Source organism: Camelus dromedarius, unplaced genomic scaffold (genome assembly GCF_036321535.1).
Source record: "Camelus dromedarius isolate mCamDro1 unplaced genomic scaffold, mCamDro1.pat HAP1_SCAFFOLD_189, whole genome shotgun sequence".
Taxonomy (NCBI): domain Eukaryota; kingdom Metazoa; phylum Chordata; class Mammalia; order Artiodactyla; family Camelidae; genus Camelus; species Camelus dromedarius.
Window position 1 is genome coordinate 19,703 of NW_026989847.1, and position 17,659 is coordinate 37,361.

At 47.9% G+C, this 17,659-nt stretch overlaps 1 protein-coding gene across 19 annotated transcripts in view; it reads left to right on the forward strand.

The window, feature by feature from the left end:
* The window catches only part of LOC135320929 (uncharacterized), an 80,225-nt gene that overhangs the window by 3,487 nt on the left and 59,079 nt on the right, over positions 1 to 17,659 (forward strand). For 7 of the 19 annotated variants that reach the window (XM_064484159.1, XM_064484167.1, XM_064484160.1 and 4 more), the window contains 9 exons: positions 1,779 to 1,865; positions 2,213 to 2,373; positions 2,664 to 2,710; positions 5,260 to 5,388; positions 5,732 to 5,865; positions 6,272 to 6,324; positions 8,109 to 8,273; positions 8,581 to 8,693; positions 10,102 to 10,484. In XM_064484159.1, coding sequence (XP_064340229.1) covers positions 1,779 to 1,865; positions 2,213 to 2,373; positions 2,664 to 2,710; positions 5,260 to 5,388; positions 5,732 to 5,865; positions 6,272 to 6,324; positions 8,109 to 8,273; positions 8,581 to 8,584 — 780 coding nt within the window. In that variant the 3' untranslated portion in view covers positions 8,585 to 8,693; positions 10,102 to 10,484. Of the gene's footprint in view, positions 1 to 1,332; positions 1,630 to 1,778; positions 1,866 to 2,212; positions 2,374 to 2,663; positions 2,711 to 5,255; positions 5,389 to 5,731; positions 5,866 to 6,271; positions 6,325 to 6,610; positions 7,290 to 8,108; positions 8,274 to 8,580; positions 8,694 to 10,101; positions 10,646 to 11,131; positions 11,658 to 11,752; positions 13,404 to 17,659 lie in introns of those variants that run through there. The other 12 variants (XM_064484162.1, XM_064484164.1, XM_064484161.1 and 9 more) reach the window with 12 other exon arrangements.

Genomic DNA, 17,659 nt, shown 5'->3' on the forward strand with positions numbered 1-17,659 from the left:
TCTCCCTGATACTCATATTCTTTTTCTTTCATTCATCTTGCTTTCACATTCATACATATGTTCTACTGTGTAAATTACTTTTCCAAATTTTGAATCAGTCCATACATATCATGTGAAATGCTCAGATCTCTATTATTTCCACTAAGATGCTTATTCTACCTTAGAACCTTTCTGCATTTCTGTATTTATGTCAATAAAGTGAATAGTATTTCTACAAGCCTCATAGTTAAACAGTGTGTTTGTTTGGGGCTACTATGTAACATGAAATAATGATACATCAACATAGTCCTTTTTCATTTAATTTTATGTAACACCAAGATGAGGTTTTTGCACTGAAGACTGTTTCATTGAAATTTTACCTACGTTATGGACAGTCAGTTTATGTGAAAGCCCTCATTTCTCCCCTTTTCTGATATATTTTCCATTTGGCTATTATAACATATACCTTGGCATGAAATGAAATTCCAAATCCACTCACATAATAAAATTAATACATTTAAATTATATTTTTTAATGTTAAAAAGAAAGAAAATAAACCCCAGACTCCTCTACCTATTAGGCATTTCTGTGGCAATATCTAATAGACTCCTTAATCATGACATTGAAGAACTGAGCTGATTCCAGCCCCTTTCCACCTGCTCAGCCCCATCTTGTCCCATCCCCTGTGGATGGAGAGGACATCCATCCCATTTTCCAGGTCCAGATGTTGGAACCATGTTCTCTCTCTCTCTTTCTCTTACACACACACAGACAGCAAATCCAGCTTGTTAGAAAATTCTGGCTACTCTGAATTCATTAACCATGTACTCCCTGTTCCCCACCCTCCTAGGAGCCACCTTCAACCCCTTGTTGGACACCAATTAGCCTACTTCTTCCATCTTTGCTTTTCTACAATCTCATCCACACAGAGTCAGAGGGAGCCTATAAAAGCATACATTGAGGGGGTGGGTGTAGCTCAGTGATACAGTGCATGCTTAGCATGCATGAGATCCTGGGTTCAAACTACAGCACCTTCACTAAAATAAATAAATTAACCTCCTCCCAAGAAAACCCAAAACAAAAGCATAAATTGGACATCACCCATCCCATCAAAACTCACTAAAAGGGTCACCATTCCATTAGGAGCCAAAGTCGTCCCAAAGTCTTCGAGGACACGGCCTGCTCTGCTCTCCGCCCACACTCTCCCCATCACTCTGGGGGCCTCTGGCTCCGGCTCTTCCTTCTTCCTCCGGATCTGTTCTGCTTCAAGTTCATTACTCCTTGAGATCTGCCAGGATTGCCTTATTCCCTCCTGCCTGCCTCCCACCCCACCACCATCACCTGAGTTTGCTCATATCGCTCTTATTTTTCCCCAAGCTCTTGCTACCCCCATCATGTTGCCTGTTTTCTCTGCTAAAACTCTGAGCCCCCAGTGATGGGGAGTCGTGTCTATTTTGTTGACTAATAAAGCCCAAGAGCCTTGGGAATGGGTATAGTTACTAGATTCCCATAAGTAGTAGGAGCTTATACAGATTTGCTGAATGAATGCAGAGGTCCTGGTCCAATTCGATGGAGCACTTCTGTGTCCTGCTCAAAGATTAACTCTCCTTTCCTCCTGAGAGAGGGTGACCACTTCCTTGGTGATCAAAGGCAAGATCTATTTTCTTTATGCTGTTAACCTTAGGCGGGGAGACTGGGGGATCTTCATTTATATTTTAAAATTTGATTCACTCTGCAGTTTGTCTCCTGTCTATGTATCCTTTTGAGAAACCGTTTATGAGTGATCATCCTTCCATCAGATTGAACAGGATCCAGGGGGAAGTACCAAGCCTGTCCCATCGGCCATCCTGTGTGTCATGTCCTGTGACCCAGTGGATGCTCAGCACGTAAGTGAACCAACAGGAGTGAGTGAAGAGATGGGAACATCTCATAATTGTGGTGGCTGCACTCTGTCCGATGCCTTGAGATTTGGGGAAGGGTTTACAACTGCGGAGGCGAGATGTCAGGTCCTCTGTGCTCTTCCTGAGTGCCCTGGCCTTACCCATTCCCCCAGCCCCCTCTGGGCAGCCAAGCCCAGGAGCTGGGCCACCGGCGATTGTGCTGATCAATAATCCACCTCACCCAAAGTCCGGGGGTAAGAGCGGCCAGCACAACTGTTTGTAGACTCTGAAGTCAGGTCCTTGGAGGAATTCCTCACTGAACAATGTTTTGGACCTTTTATTTTTCTCTATAGCCTCCAGCTGAAGAAACAGATTGCCTTAGGTACATGAAAGGTGAGGACACCTACTATCCCCATGGAGCCCAGGTGGGGCTGGGAGTCTGCTGTTTGTACAGCCGGTGGGCTCGTGTTTCTTTGGGCATCCCTGTGCCTGAATTCCTGCAGTACACTCGGTGGTAAGAACGGGGGTGCCTGGCAGGGAGGGAAGCGGGTCGGGGGACTACACAGCTGGGGAGACGTTAACCTGGGGTGAGCGGGAGCCGGCTGATGCATGGAATCTCGGTGCAGGGAACTCTCCAAACTCAGAGAGGTTCCCACTCCCGCAGGGTCCCTTTGATCAGGGTGCTAGGCTGTCAGCACTGCAGGGTCCCTGTGAGGATCATGGTGCCTTCAGGCAGTGGGAAGTGAGGGGTCCAGTGGCAATTAAATTAACTGTGCACCCAAAGCCAACCCCCGTCTCTTTCAGCCTGTTTCCTAATCTGCAAAACTGGAATGATGTTAACCATCCCGCAGGTTTGTTGATGGGCTGGGACACACTAGACTGCCAGGAGCTGGAATTCCTCTGTGCCCTGATTGTAATCCTTCCTTCACACTATTTACTCTCACAAGTTCAGTCTCTCTGTCTCTCTCTCATTCACTTGTAACTTTCTCTCCTGCTCTGGTTTCATTTGATTCCCACCCTCCTCCCAATCCCCAGATGAGTGAAATTAATTTCTGTGTGTCAGTTCCAAATTCCCGGGAAAGATGCTCTGTCCCCTCTGGATTGGTTGTCCGACCCATCAGTTGCAGTCAGAGGAGTGAGTCCCTCTGTGACCAGAGGAGGGGCTCTGCCCAGCCCCCCAGCCACCACTGTGGGAGCACATAGCTCTCCGAGGAGGAGGTACTGGCTGTGACTTGGTGTCACTAAGTGTGAATTTATCTCTCCTCTTGCCCCACCTTCATCCTCCTAAACAAAGATGAAAATTAAACACTCCCGAGATTTGTGTCATGGAACACTCAGGGTGGGGGCTAAGAGGGCTGGATTCCCTGCTGAGTGTAAGGGGCTACAGTGACTCCCCAACGAGAGCCTGTAAAGGAAACAGCACCGGCCCCACCGGACACTTAGGATGCTGAGTCTGCGTGACATTGAGCCAGGCTTCTGACCACAGCTCAGGGGTCTGGTCTGACCGGTTAGTCTTTGAAACCAACCAGCTTTGGATTCCTCAATCCCTCCCTGAGGTTTTACCTGAACCACGAGCTTCTGTATCTCTGAAGACAGATGATGAGGACCCTTCACGTAAGGCATTTGCACAGCCCTGTGCGGGAATTCGTGCTGCACGGTCTGCCCGGCGAGCTGACCAAAGTTCGTATTTTACTGATCTTAGAAATAGTCTGCTTTCCTGATGCACTGTTTCACTGAACAAGCAACAGAAGCCACCTCTGGCTGATAAAAGCAAAAAAGGGACTTAATGAAAAGATACTGGGAGGGTGCATGGAGTGGCCCAGACCAGAGCCGACCCGGGGGCCGTAGGAGATGTTGGGGAGCCCCAGGCACCAGGCTGCGCAGGGTGCTACCGGGCCCCCTGCTGCCCCAGCAGGGACCCCCCCTCCTCCTGACACTCCACCTCACTGCAGGTTCATGTCCCGGCAGGGCCAGCTCACACTGAAGCCACCAGCACACACCTCAATGGGGGAGTTGGCCCCTTCTCAGCTGAGGGCGTGCCTGGTGTGGGGAGAGGCCCAGTTAGAGGAAGGCGGTTCCCCTACTGTTCCAAGTTAATGCGCAAGTCAGTGTCCATCACTCAGGAGAGCCGGGCTGGTCGGACCTCATTGTGGTGACTAGGCCGTCTGAGTTCACGTATTACTTTTTAGGTTGGAAGGCCCAAGAGGGAGAAAAAGTGGAGGTTCTAGTACTTATTTTATATTTCCCATGTACCAGGTGCGGTAAGCAAGCCACTTCAGACAAGGCCCATAACAACCACATTAATAGGCCACGGAGAAAGTCATGCAGTCAGGCCTCTGCAGCCCCGAAACCCGTGTCCTCATCAGTTCCGTAGTTACCAGTGGAAGTTGTAGGGATTTATGGGACTGTGTGCTCCTGTGGGGGCTGGGATGTGTGTGTTTAAATCCACATCTTCAGAAACTCGGCCAGAACCACAGCCACTGATTGTCTGCATGGAGGCAGAGGAGGGGAGGCTTCCAGCCTCTGGTCCAGCTCGTGTGGAGCTCAGAAGTTGCTCCTTCTGTCCTGAAAACAACACCAGAGCTGAGGGAGCTGCAAAACCACTGCTCTTCTTAGATCCACAAGAAAACTGAGGGGGAAAGCTGCTCCCAACACAGAGAGGCAGCCGGGCAGGCTTGGAGAGTCACAGCTCCCAGGGCAGAACCCGCTTTTGTAAGAACCCCGGGGGCAGGCAGATTTAACAGGTCCCTGAGGCCAGCTGGAGGCTCAGCGTGGGGAAGTCCGAGTGTGACAACTCCAGGGGGCCAGTCAGAGGGGCCCCCTGCTCTTTTTCATGCATTTTACCTCCAGGACCGTATCCTGTTCTCAGAGTGAAGATCATAGGAAAACTCCTCATGGTTCCTGCCAGGAAAGGAAAAAATAGCTCTATTGAAATACACCCAGAACATTCTCTTCCATTGTGGGGGGTTGTGTTTTTTTTTTTTTTTTATGAGAAATTATTTTACCAGAGCCTAACCTACCTGGGGGAAGGGAAATACCTTCTGTGTCACCCAAATTGGGGTGGGGGAAAGAGACACACTTGTGGAGGTCACAGCTCAGGGCACAGGCTCAATGAGAACTAATCACAGGACTACAGATGCCCTGCTCTGTCCCGCTCCCCCAACACCTTACCTCCATGTCAGTAGGGCCCCTGTGTAATAACAGGAATAAAATTAAAAGAAGTAAATGTCTCAGGAGTGTCTAGGGAAAACCCAAAGGCAGCGGGGAGATGAAAACAAGGACACACGGGTGGCTTTAGCCTCTCGCACGAATAGCTGTAGCAAACTACACACAGCCCAGCCCCAGTAGATAAACAGAAAACCTCACAGAAGAAACTATTTATTTTGGTTCTCTTAGCCAGTGCATTCCATGGTGCATCCTCGCCTAGAATTGAGTGGAAGCAAGTCCATCTCAGAAGGGACATACCTGAAGAGAAATGGCTTTCCAGACTCTGAAGGGCAGAGAAAGCACCAGCCTGGGTTAGAGAAAGGTGAGGGGTGGGGTAGGGGGTGGGCTGCCTTCTTCCCCAAATAAGGAACCTTCCTGAGGCCAGCACAGTGGGAGGGAGGGCCATAGGGTGGAAGCAGCCAGACTTCTTCCTGAGAAGTGATAGGATGCCTCCAAGGGACCATTCAGGTGCCCAAACTGTGTCCTGATGGTGGGAGCCAGTCGGTCTGCCTCAGAGCCCAGGACTGAGGTGGGAGCACAGCAGGCCGGTCTTTCTTGGCCGGATCAATTTCACTTCTCCGAAACCCTGTGTAAAACATGAAGCGTGGACGACCTGGTGAGCACAGCTCTGCCCTCAAGACCGGTTTCAACTCCTCTCTTCCCAGAGAACAGCATCTCTGAGCCCGTCCTGGGTGACCTCACAGAGATCACCCTAGTGGCCCAGGCTAGTGACCGGGAACATGTACCTTCCTGCAGCCAACCCCAGACGTCCACTGATGCATCATATACTGGCAAAGATGTGAGTTCCTGTGCATTGGTCTAACAGCAGAGACTCTGCCACAGGCCCAAGAGGTGGTGTGTGGGACAAGCAGGGGTGCAGGAGTGTACGCAGTGCAAAGGTGTAAGTGGTGGCAGGGGTGCAGGGGCTGTGGAGGGTGCAGGCAGTTCAGGGGATGCGGGGGTGCAGGCAGTGCGGAAGGGCAGAGAGTGGCAGGGGTGCAGAGGTACAGGGAGTGTAGGGGTGCAGGAAGGTGCTCAGGCACATGGCCAGGGTCAGAAGGCAAGTGCACATCCTCGCAGTCAGCCTGACCCCGGGAGATTAGTGCAATGGTCTGGGGTGGCGGAGGGGGCGGCGGCGGCGGCGGCGGCGGCGGTGGGTGGGAGGCTGCCCGGGCAAGCCGGTCGATTTCTTCTCTTCCCTGCAGCCTGGCCTGGGGGGGCGTTGGCCGCCGGAGATTCGCCAGATGTTGGACTCCAGGTAAGCTTGCTCCTGGGTGGTGGGGCGGTTAGGTCAGGGGGCGGTGGCAGCGGCAAGGGGGCGGAGCGGGGCTGCCCCTGGCGAACTGTTGGAATAGCTGCCTTCTCCCGGCTGCCGGGCCTGGGAGCGGCCTCTGCTGCCCCAGGTCGCTGCACACACCTGTCCCACTCAGCAAGCTGAGTGGGGAGTGGAGGCGGTGTCGTTAAGGTGCAGGGCCCACGGGGATAGGGGGGCTGCCGCACAGAAGCCTGTCAATTCGCTCCGCTCTCCCCCGCGGCGGAGCCAGGGGCGGCTTCTGCTGCTGTAGAGGCGGGACGCCGGTCTCCAGGTGAGCTTGGTCCTGGGAGGCGGCGGCGGCGGCGGCGGCGGCGGCTGGGGTTGGGGTCCGTTCCAGGGAGCTGCTCCATTTCTTCTCTCCCCCGCGGCCTGGCCTGGGGGCGACCTCTGCCGCCAGAGATTTGCCTGAGTTCTGACTCCAGGTGAGCTTGCTCCTGGGAGATGGGTGCGGTGCAGTCAGGGGGCTGGGAAGGTGGTGGCTGCGGGGATAGGGAGGCTGCCCCGGGGGAGCTTGAGGATTAGCTCCCATGTCTGTGCCGCGTGGCCTGCAGGCGGCCTCTGCTGCGCCAGGTCCCGGGACAACCCTTTCCCACTTTGCCTGCTGGGGGCGGGAGGCAGGGTAGTCAGGGTGCACGGGTGGCGGGGGTCGGGGGCCTGCAGCGGGGGAGCGGGCACATTTGCTCCCATCTTCCCCGCGGCTTGTCCTGGGGGAGGTGTCTCTTGCCCTGGGTTAAGAGACACGTGTATCCTAGTCAGCCTGGCCCCAGGAGGCGGGCGTGTTACGTTGGGGGTGGTGGCAGCAGCGGCAGGTTTTCCCATGGAGCCGGTCCATTTGCTCCCATTTCTCCCCATTTTTTGCCCTGGGGGCGGTCCCTGTTGTCCCTAGTTCGCCGGACGTCCATCTCCAGGTCAGCCTGCTCCCTAGAGGCGGCCACCGTTAGGTCAGGGCTCAGGAGCGGTGGCTGCTGTGGGGGTAGGGGGCTGCCTTGGGGAGCTGGTGGATTGGCTCCCGTCTCCCCGATGGCCTGGTGTGGGAGTGGCCTCTCCTGCCTCAGATCACCAGACACACCTGTCCCATTTAGCCTGCTGGGGGAGGGGCGCCCTGGGAAGTGCCTTTAAAGTGTGGGGGAGGCGACGGCAGGGGTAGAGGACCTGCAGCGCGGAGCCTGTCAATTTGCTCTCCTCTTCCCCACGGCCAAACCTGGGGGCGTACTCTGCTGCCCAAGAAGCCGGATGCCCGTCTCCAGGTCAGCTTGCTCCTGGGAGGCGGGCGCGATGCTGTCGAGGGGCAGAGGCAGCTGCGACGGCCGGCTGCCCCGCCTAATGGGGCCACTTCTTCTCCTCTCCCCTGACCTGGCCTGGGGACGGCCTCTCCCGCCCAAGATTAGCCTGAAACCCCACACCCGGTCAGGTTGCTCCTGGGAGGTGGGCGCGGTGACATCAGGGGTTGGAGAGGAGGGGGTTCTGCCCCTGGCGGGCTGGAGGATAAGCTCCCATCTCTCTGGAGGCCTGACGTGGGGGTGGCCTCTGCTGCCCCTCATTCCCGGGTCACCCTTCTCCAGGACATATTGCCCCGGGGGTGCTGTAGGCTGCGGGGGCGGCGGGTTGTTGGCGGGGGTATGGAGCTTGCCGCTTGGGAGCTGGTGGTTTAGATCCCATTTCCCCCGCAGCTTGGCCTGGGGGCAGCCTCTGTTGCCCCAGGTCGCAAAGCACTGTTTCCCTGACAGCTTAACCACCGGAAGTGGGCAGGATGTGCTGAGGGGGCGGAGGCAGCCGCCAAGGCAGCGACGGAGGGGGCTGTCCCTGGCCAGCCGGTCAATTTGTTCCCACCTCAACATTTGCTGTCCCAGTTTCGCAGGACGCCCTTCTCCAGTTTATCCTTCTCCTGGGAGGTAGGCTCAGTGCATGCAGCCCAAGGTCTGGGCTCTCCCCTGGGGAGGGGCAGAACTCTCTTCTTCTTCTTTGTCTTTATTCTTCAGCAAAGTGGTTACTGGCCCCAATTCTTAATTCTGAGAAAGTGTAGCCTGTGTTACGGAGGAGCTGCTGGACAGTGAGGTTTCTGGGTGGGTTTTCACATCAGCTGATGCCCCAGGCAGGCAGGAAATCTATTGCTTAGAGCTTCTTAGTCTGGAGTTGGGGGATGGCCCCGCCATCCTCACCATGCTTTTTACAAATGTGTTACTCCCCTCTTTTTCCTAGGTGACATTTTAGGTTATTGGGTCCCAGATTGCTGGCACACTCATCCCTGTTCTCAAACATCTTTTAAACTTGGGTGAAGTGATAAGTTGGGGAAGAAGATGATTTACTGAAAGGTAAGAATAATTAAATTTGCATTAAAGCTACATTCTGTCAATCTTTCTCAAATGATTTTTCTCTGATTCTAAATCCATGACCTAGTGAATGTTGTACTCCTGTGTAAATCATTGATCTTCACATCACACTTGTTGAGTGGTCAACGAGATTTGTTATTTAGATTATTCCTGAAAGGAAAAGCTCAGGCTTTTGAGAATTCCTTGTCTGATGTCACCCAGGCAGTCACAGTAGAAGACAGAGCTGATATAAAAATCCCTCACCTGCCTGAACTGCAAAGCTTCTGGGATTACTGATCCCTGAAATGCAGGTGACTCTTGATGATAATCTGGGGGATGGTTTACATGATCAGATTCTTCCAGTCCTGTAAATGGGTTCCGTGGCCCCAGCCCCGGGAGAGCTGGTCATAAGGGCCATATCGTGAGGGGTGGGATGGGAAGGCAAGGTCTAAGAGCTGGCATCACTGAGATTCCACACTCGCTAAACACAGACCCCAGAGCCTAATTGTTGTCAGGTTCTGTTCTGGATTTGAGAGTGTGTTCAGACATCATTCTTGCCCTTCAGGGGTCACTGCCTGGGTGGAAGTAACCTTTACATAAATCTGGGGAGGATGACAATTAAGTAGATGGGCTGTTATGATTCTCAGTGTGCCCAGGCTCGCTCTTCCAGGCACTCGTGGGACAAACGAGAGTCATGTTATTCACTCATACACTGATTTATTACCCTTGAATTGATCATTTGTCCCACAGTAAGTGAAACAAGCGATGAGGAACCTGAGTTTTGTCCCCTTTCCTAGCACTGATTGTATCTGTCAGTCAGGCGCCCTGCGTATGCATTGTGAAATGGTGGTATTTCTTGCCCAATGGGACTGCACTGTCAGTTCTCAGAATCAGGGGAGACACGTGGGTAGGACAGCACACTGACACATATGGCACCCCCCCCACCCCATGAGACAGCATTGTCGATGCTCAGGTGACCCGATGTAGACCGCGGTGCTAAACCTGAGCATGTTTAGTGATCTTGGTGGCTATGAAAATACAGACTGCCGGTCCCTACTTCTGGAGACTCTGAGGGTGTGCACCCCAGAATTCTGCATTTTAAGAAGCACTTTAACTAATTCTGATGAAGATGATCTGAGTGTCCCACTGAGAAACACTGGTGTGCGATGCACCAGTATTGAGGATTCTCAGGGAGCGATGTCTTTTCAGGATGGTCCAAGGGCCCTCACGAGACTTTTGCCTTGGGTGTAATTGTATGTGTTCGAAAGTGATGTCTCTCACTTCCAGTGCTTGTCAGCATGCTCTGTGCAGGGATTTGCTCTCAGCAGATATCAAAAACTATAAGTCTTCAGGTCACCGAGCTAGAGTGTGAGCGATCTTTTATTTTGGTTTTCTTTATTGCAATGCGGAGTCTCCCGAGAAGAGATTCAGACTGAACAGCTTTGTGTCGGACTTTGGAAGACCGCTGGTGCCCAAGGGGTTCTCTGGCAGCACAATGACGAATCTAGGTCCCTCTTTCACTGCTACGTCAATGAAGTGGACCGCTTGGACAAGGCCAAAGCTGGTATCCCAACCATAGCCCTTGACAGTGATGTTCGGCTCCAGGAAGCCATCAGATGCAGCAGGTGGCCAGAGGAGGAGCCGAACGGGCTCATGAAATGTGACACCCCCAGCTTCATCAACACGGACCAGAACTCTTCCTTTGGGGAAGATGATCTCCTGATTTTGGAACCACCTATTGTTCTAGAAAATAAGCCAGTTGCCCAGACCTCACACAAAGACTTGAATTGGAAATGTGCTTTGTCAAGTATTTCTCTGAAGATGTGAAGTCTGTCTTTGTATGGCAGGAAGTCCCCTTTCACAAAATTGTATGTGTTTGTGTCTGAGAGAGAGAAATGGAGACAGACAGAAAGACGGAGACAGAAGAGAGCCCCCTCAGAAGAGAGCTAGTTAAGGTGAGTTTTTGTGCCTTAGTAAACATTTGGGGTTTTGGGGGGAACAAAGTATTTACACTGTCTCATTCTCCTCGTTGGAAACCTTGGCCCCGTCCTCAGTGTCAGCGGCCTTGAACGGGGGTTGCCATGGTGCTTTTCATCTGGCGCCGCCACTTCCACGCTCTGCCTTTAGCACGTTGCTTTGCCTCCCAGGGCTGCCACCCTTTAAACTGTAAGGTGAGGAGTCTGGAGTAGATGATCCATCCCAGCTCTGCTGTTTTGCAAATTTCTGATTTCGTATTCGGATGAGGCTGGGATACACCCAGAGCAGTATAAACCAGGCCCTACCTCCTGTCTCTTGCTGGGGCATCCCTCAGGTCTGTGCCTTCTACTCAAGCCTTTACTGAGCCCAGCTTTTGTCAGGAGCCCAAGTGCCTACCGGGATGGCAGGAGACCTGTCTCTCGTGGTCACGGTGGCAGACATTTCTATTGGTTGTGCTGAAACAGCTCTTCTGAGATCCTCCGGCCACCCTTGCTCCAACCTGAGGACAGACCTACCGTTCCTTTCCTAGGAGGAGGATCAACCCATGGTGCATTTTATGACAATCCTGTCCCCAGGAATGCACGGAAGGTTATCAGCTGAGTGAGGGGAAGTGCCTCTGTTTCTCTGTGTCCCTGTATCTCTGTCTGCTCACAGTGCCCTGCCACCGGCTACTGAACAAGAAAAGTGCTATTCACCATGCTGTGTGTTTTGCAGATGTGTAGGTGATGATCTTGTGGCTCATGTGTGGGCTTTGTGCTGGGATGGTGAAGGGCTTATAAATACCTCATCAACATGTATTCGAGATGGCCTGGTGCCACACAGACTTGATTCATGAAGGCATCAAGCCTGCACACTGGTTTGGAAACAACTTGGTTTTGATCAGTCACACTGCATGCATGACTCACTGCTGATCTCTGGGTGGTTTTTTCATTTTAGATTTATTCACCCAGTGTCTTGCTTAAGCTGAAAAATACATTTATTTCACTAGAATATTCTCAGATTCTTTGTTTTCACACATCCAGTTGTTTAATTCCTTTAAAAATCATTTTGTGTTTATAATGCCTCCTAATATCTATCATCTCTAGGTTCCCAGTGGCCTGAGCCATGCACCAGATTTGATGTAGGAGCTGTTCCACCAAAAGAAATCCCTTTGCCATAATATCTTTTGAGGAAAATATTATTCTTTAAGGCTCTAACAGTAAATCGTAGAACAAAGCATGGAACATTTATTGTAGTTAATACATGTTCATGCAAAAAGAAATGATATTTTCATTAAACAATGTTGATTTTAATAACTTTTACTAATGTGAATATTATTACTCATAATTTAAGTAACCAAATAAAACCACAGTTATTTATTATGAAGTTTGAAAACTATTTACACTGTCTCTCAATTAGAGGTAGCTTTATTAGAAGACTGAAGGGTATTTAAAAGATGGAAAAATACCCATGATGACACCATCATTTTTATTAACTAAATATCAAGAACTGTGCAGGGTTAAGATTTAACCCTCTGCAAGCTGTCAAGTTAGCATGAGGTAGTTTGTGGATGCTGCCAGAAGACAGGAGACTCCCCCAGGTTCAGAGACAAAGAACTTCTTGCCAGCACAGCAGGCAGCTTGGGGTTCATGTTCATGTTGGTTCCTGAGTTTCTTTCCTTTTGCTGTTGTAACAAAGGACCACAGACTCAGTGGCTTAAAGCAATACACATTCATCATCTCACTGTTCTATTGTGCAGAAGTGCAAAGTCATTGTCAGTGGGCTAAAACCAACGTGTGGCCAAGGCTACGTTCCACACCGAGGCTCTAGGGAGGGATTCGTCTTCCTACCTTTCCCAGCTTGCAGAGGTGTTCACACTCCTTGGCCCAGGGCCCTGTGTCACTGTGACCTCTGCTGCCACTTTACATCTCTGTCTCTGACTATATAGATATAAAGGAAGAGTCTTCTACATCTGGTATGGACCCTTTTTCCTAAATGGACATTGTATCTCTATTTATGTGCAGATTAAAACCCCTTCCCTCCAGGGTGTGGTGGCATCAGCTCACAAGATTACCACTCTGGGCTTTAAGTGTCCTCTTTGTATTGTCACCTGGGAACTTCTCTTTCCATAGTTAGCTCTGTGTTACATTTGTTGTTGTATTTTACCCGGCATTACTGAAAGTTTTACTTAAAAGGGATCCTAATTAGCTCTGTTTACCTGTTTCCAGAGCTGAAAGCTTCAGTTCTAGAGTATCTGTTTGATTTCTCTTAAAAATACATTCCAGTATATTTCTCTGGTGAAAGTCTTTACCCTGTTGTCTATTCTCCCATAATTTCCTTATTTTCTTGAATATATTAAAAGTATTTTATAGCCTTTATTGGTAACTCTGATGCCTACATCACCTGGGGGTTTGCATCCTTTGTCTAATGTTTCTTATTCTCATATTATCCGTTATATAGTCTTGACATGTTGCATGTCTTGAAATTCTTTATTACATGGCAGACATTGCAAATGAAAAATCCATATGTTATTTTCCGTGAGAGGTTTTCTACCTTCCTGTTAGGCAAACAGGGTGAGGGACTGATCATGTCGCTCCAATCAGGCGCTGAGGTGGATCAGGACTGAAGTGCCTTTTTTCTTAAAACAGCTTTGAGGTATACTTGGCAAAGTAATTTTCACACGTATAAAGTGTACAGCTAATACGTTTTGACATAAGTATATCCCCAAGAAACCATGACCACATTCAAGAGAGTGAACATACCCATCACCCACAAAGCTTCTCTCCTGCCATTTGTTGTCCCTCCCTCCCTCCCCATCTCTTCCCCTGGAAACCACTGATCTGCTTTCCATCACAACATATTGGTCTGCATTTTCAAGATCCTTGTATGAATGGATTAATGCAGTATCTATTCTATGTTGTCTGACTTCTTTCATTCAGTGTAATTATTTTGAGAGTCATCTGTGTTGCTGTATTAATAGCTTATTTTTCTTATAGCAGAGTATTGTTTAGTGCTGAGTTTTTACTGAAGAGTTTGTTGTGAGCAGTGTTTGGATAGACCATCATTTGTTTCTCCATTTACTTCTTGATGGATGCATGGGTTATTTACAACTTGAGCTATTATAAATAAAATTGCAGTGAATATTTGGTTACAAGTCTTTATATGGACATATGCTTTTCTTTTCTAAAGAACCAGATGAGGAATATCTGGGTTATATGGTAGATAGGTATTTACCTTTTTTAAAGAAACTGTTAAAGACTTTTCCAAAATGGTTGTACTATTGTAAATTCCTTGTGGTGTGTATCAGCTCTGGTTGCTCTACTTCCTTACCAGCACTTTGTAAGGTCGGTCTTTCTAATCGTATTCATTCTTGTATGTATGTGTACTAGTATCTCACTGTGGTTTTTAAAAGCATTTCTCTAATGACTAATGGCATCTTTAATCAGCATCTTTTCATATGCTTATTATCCATCTGGATATCTTTACTGAAGTGTGTTTTCTGGCCTCATTCATTCATTCAGGTGTTTGCATTATTATTGAGTTTTGAGACCTCTTTATTCTGGATCAGATACAAAGAGAGACCTTTATCAGATATATGATCTGCAAATAGCTTCTGTCTATGGCTTGTCTTTTCATTTGCTTCGCAGTGTTTAGAACAGCTTTGAAGAGTCTTCATTTTGATAAAGTTCACTCTATCAGTTTCTTTTTAAAATAGATTATACTTTTGGTGTCATAGCAAAGAAATATTTGCCAAACCCAAGGTCATAAAGCTTAAGCCTATGCTTTTTCTCCTAGCTGTTTTAGAGTTTTAGATTTCCTATTAAGATCTATGATCCATTGTGACTTAATTTTTGTATATATTGTGAGGTGTGGATCAAAGTTCATTTTTTTTTTTTTGCATATCACTATCTAATTCTTCCAGCACTACTTGTTGAAAAGATCCTTTCTCCACTGCATCCTTTTTGAGAATCAATTGTCTATATAAGTGTTGGTTTAGTTCTGAACATTCTATTCTGCTCCATTATTCTATTTTCCTGTTTTACACCAACACCATACTTTCTGATTACTGTAGTTTAAAAAAAAAAAAAAAAGGCTGAAAATCAGATAGTGCAAGTCTTCCAACTTTGTTTTTCTTGTTCAAAATTGTTTTGGATATTTGGGATCCTTTGAATTTTTATATGAATTTTAGAATCAGTTTTAAAATTCCTTACATCCTGTTATGCCAAATTTCCACCCATGTCTTTGGCCATCTCCAAAGCCACATTTTCTGAAGAAGTCTCTCTAGATCCCAGGTGAAAGGAATTTCTGTTTCATCTGTGCTCCAATCACATTTGATAATATTTGATTACATTTATTCATATTTGGCTGGATGTACTTGTGTGATCTTTCCTGCCATATAGTAAATCTCTCAAGATTTGGAATCTTGACTTGGTTCCCTCTGTCTGCTGAGAAAACTAATTCTATGCTTTGCAGGAGTGAGCCCTGCAGTAAGAGGTATCTGCAGCACACATCTAGCTCATTGCTTGCATATCGTCAAGGAATCCTGCAGATTTAGAATTGTTTATTGATTGTTGTCTCCAAGACGGCTCAGTCTTTTTTATTTCTATTGCTACTGCTGCAGTTTCAAAGGAAAATGGGCTAATTATTTTCCAAATATCAAAACATACTGTAATTGAGCTGTGACGCAAATTATGTGCTGCTGTTTCTTAACAACCTGCTTAGTGTTCACAGGTACCTTCACTCATGGAACTTTTGGGAGAATGTCATATCCTCAGAGATAGCAATGCTGTCTTTGGCAACCTGAGCGGTAGTATCTGAACTCACTCCTGCTGTTTTTCCAGTGCCCCCTCTAGCCCTCCTCCAGCCCTCCATGGGGGGGCCTGCAGTTCTTCCCTCGAAAACCCTGTTGCTTCTCAGGAAGAATTCCCTATGAAACATATTCATGTCCTTCTTGAGGGGACATTCAGTCCAGAGACCTGACAGCAGGGGAAAATGTTTAGACTGCTTTTGGTAAATTCTTCCATACTTGTTAGAAGTAAATCCAATGAGGAAACTGTGTTGGCATCTAACAAATCAGGATAAATGTCTGATGAGGAAGATCAGCTTCCCCATCCCACTCAGGCGTCATGTTGATGTGACGCTCACCTTGGCTAACATTTTCTCCTGTGAGCAACGTGAAGTTCAAGACGTTATGAATGGCTTTTTGTTTTTCTTCCTTAGTCTTTCCACATTCACTGTGTCTGGTGAGATTATATGAATCCTGCTTATTTTCAGCCCAGCACTAAGCTTTTTAAAAGGATCACGTGTTTAAAAGGCTAGTGGACAATTTGTTAGAAGATTGAAATCCTTAGACTTTGGTCCTAGAGTTGAATCTTGGTTACTGGTGAATGAGAATTCCCGTTAAAATTTTAAATTCAGTGATATAAAGTTTTAAAAATAGTTAAATATTAGTCAATTTCATTAAACACTATAGCAGTTATTTACTTTTAAGCCTGTCTCTGGGGCAATTTTGCAATGATTCCCACCCTTTATTGATTCCCTCTTTATCAGAATCCTTGAGAGGTCCCTGTCATCATTGTCAGTATCATCATCATCATCACCATCATCATGGAACTGATTCCTCTGGGAGATTCTAGGAAAATAAAGAGCTGGACGGGGTTATGTGCAGGTCAGTGTGTGCATATACAGTAAGAACAGTTGTCAGACATTAGATTCAAGATACCCATTCCATTTAGAGAAGAATGTGGTCATGAAATCCTGATGTGCTGAATGAAGTAAGTGATGGGAACAGGGTAGTCAATGGAAAGGAGGAGGAAGTGAGCGAAGCGGGGAGCATAGGTCCTTGGTTAGGTGATCAGCACATTGGTGAGAATGAGGGGAGTGTGATGGCAGAATCATGTCCCTCCCCGGCCACAGGGTAGCCACCTGTGACATGTTACTGTACATGGCAAAATGCATGACAGATATTTTAGGACAAAAATCTTAGAGGATTTCTGTCTTCTAAATTGTCTATCAGTTAGCATTTTAAACCCATGATACATTATTAAAGATTAGTGCAGGGGGACAAATAAAAAGGATTCATATAATCTCACCAGACATACTGAATGTAGAAAGGCTAAGGAAGAAAAACAAAAAGTCATTCATATGTGCCTTGAACCATAAAATGCTCATGAGAGGAAATGTTACACAAGGTGAGTGTCACAGCCACATTCATAATGCCTGAATGGGATGGGACAAGGGGATCCTGAGATGAGACAATAGGGTGAGTAGCCTGGATTGTCCAGGTGGGCCGAATGTAATCACAGGGGTCCTTGAAATGGAGGACATTTCCCAGCTGAGTTTAAAATCAGAGGGAGGTGTAGCCATAGAGCAATGTTCAGAAAGGCTGCTGACCATGAAAATGGAGGAAGTCGTGGGGCACAAGCTAAGGAAGGTGGGTGACCTCTGGAAACTTGAAAAAAACAACAACAACAAGGAAACATTCTCTTCTAGACCCTCTAGAAGGAAGGAACCCTGCTGCTACCTTGAATTTAGCCCAATGAGAACTGTGTTGGATCTCTGACCTCCACAGCCATAAGCTGATAAATCCGTGCTGGTTTAAGCTCTTAAGCTTATGGAAATTTCTTACATTGGTAAGAGGAAAATAACATAGTGAGCCGTAGTGTAACGGATTAAAGGTATAGGATGGGGTGTGGAGAGGATTCTGACATTTACAACTAAAAAACAACCAGGTGAAGTGGGAAGGTGTTTTAAGGAAGACCTACCTGGCAGGGCTGTTAAGCAGACTGGAGCGAGGGGATCATTGGAGTTAGAGGAATCAATTAAATCTCTACCAGAAAAATAAGGAATAAAATGTAACAGGGCTTCAGTGATAGTGGATGTAGGAATGGAAATGGGCAGAGAGACATAAATATTACTTTGAAATTAGCTACAGGTTTGATGACTGCATGTTGGGGAGACTTAGCCGATGTGTGGACTGAATGTTTGCATCCCCTCAAAATCCATATGTCGAA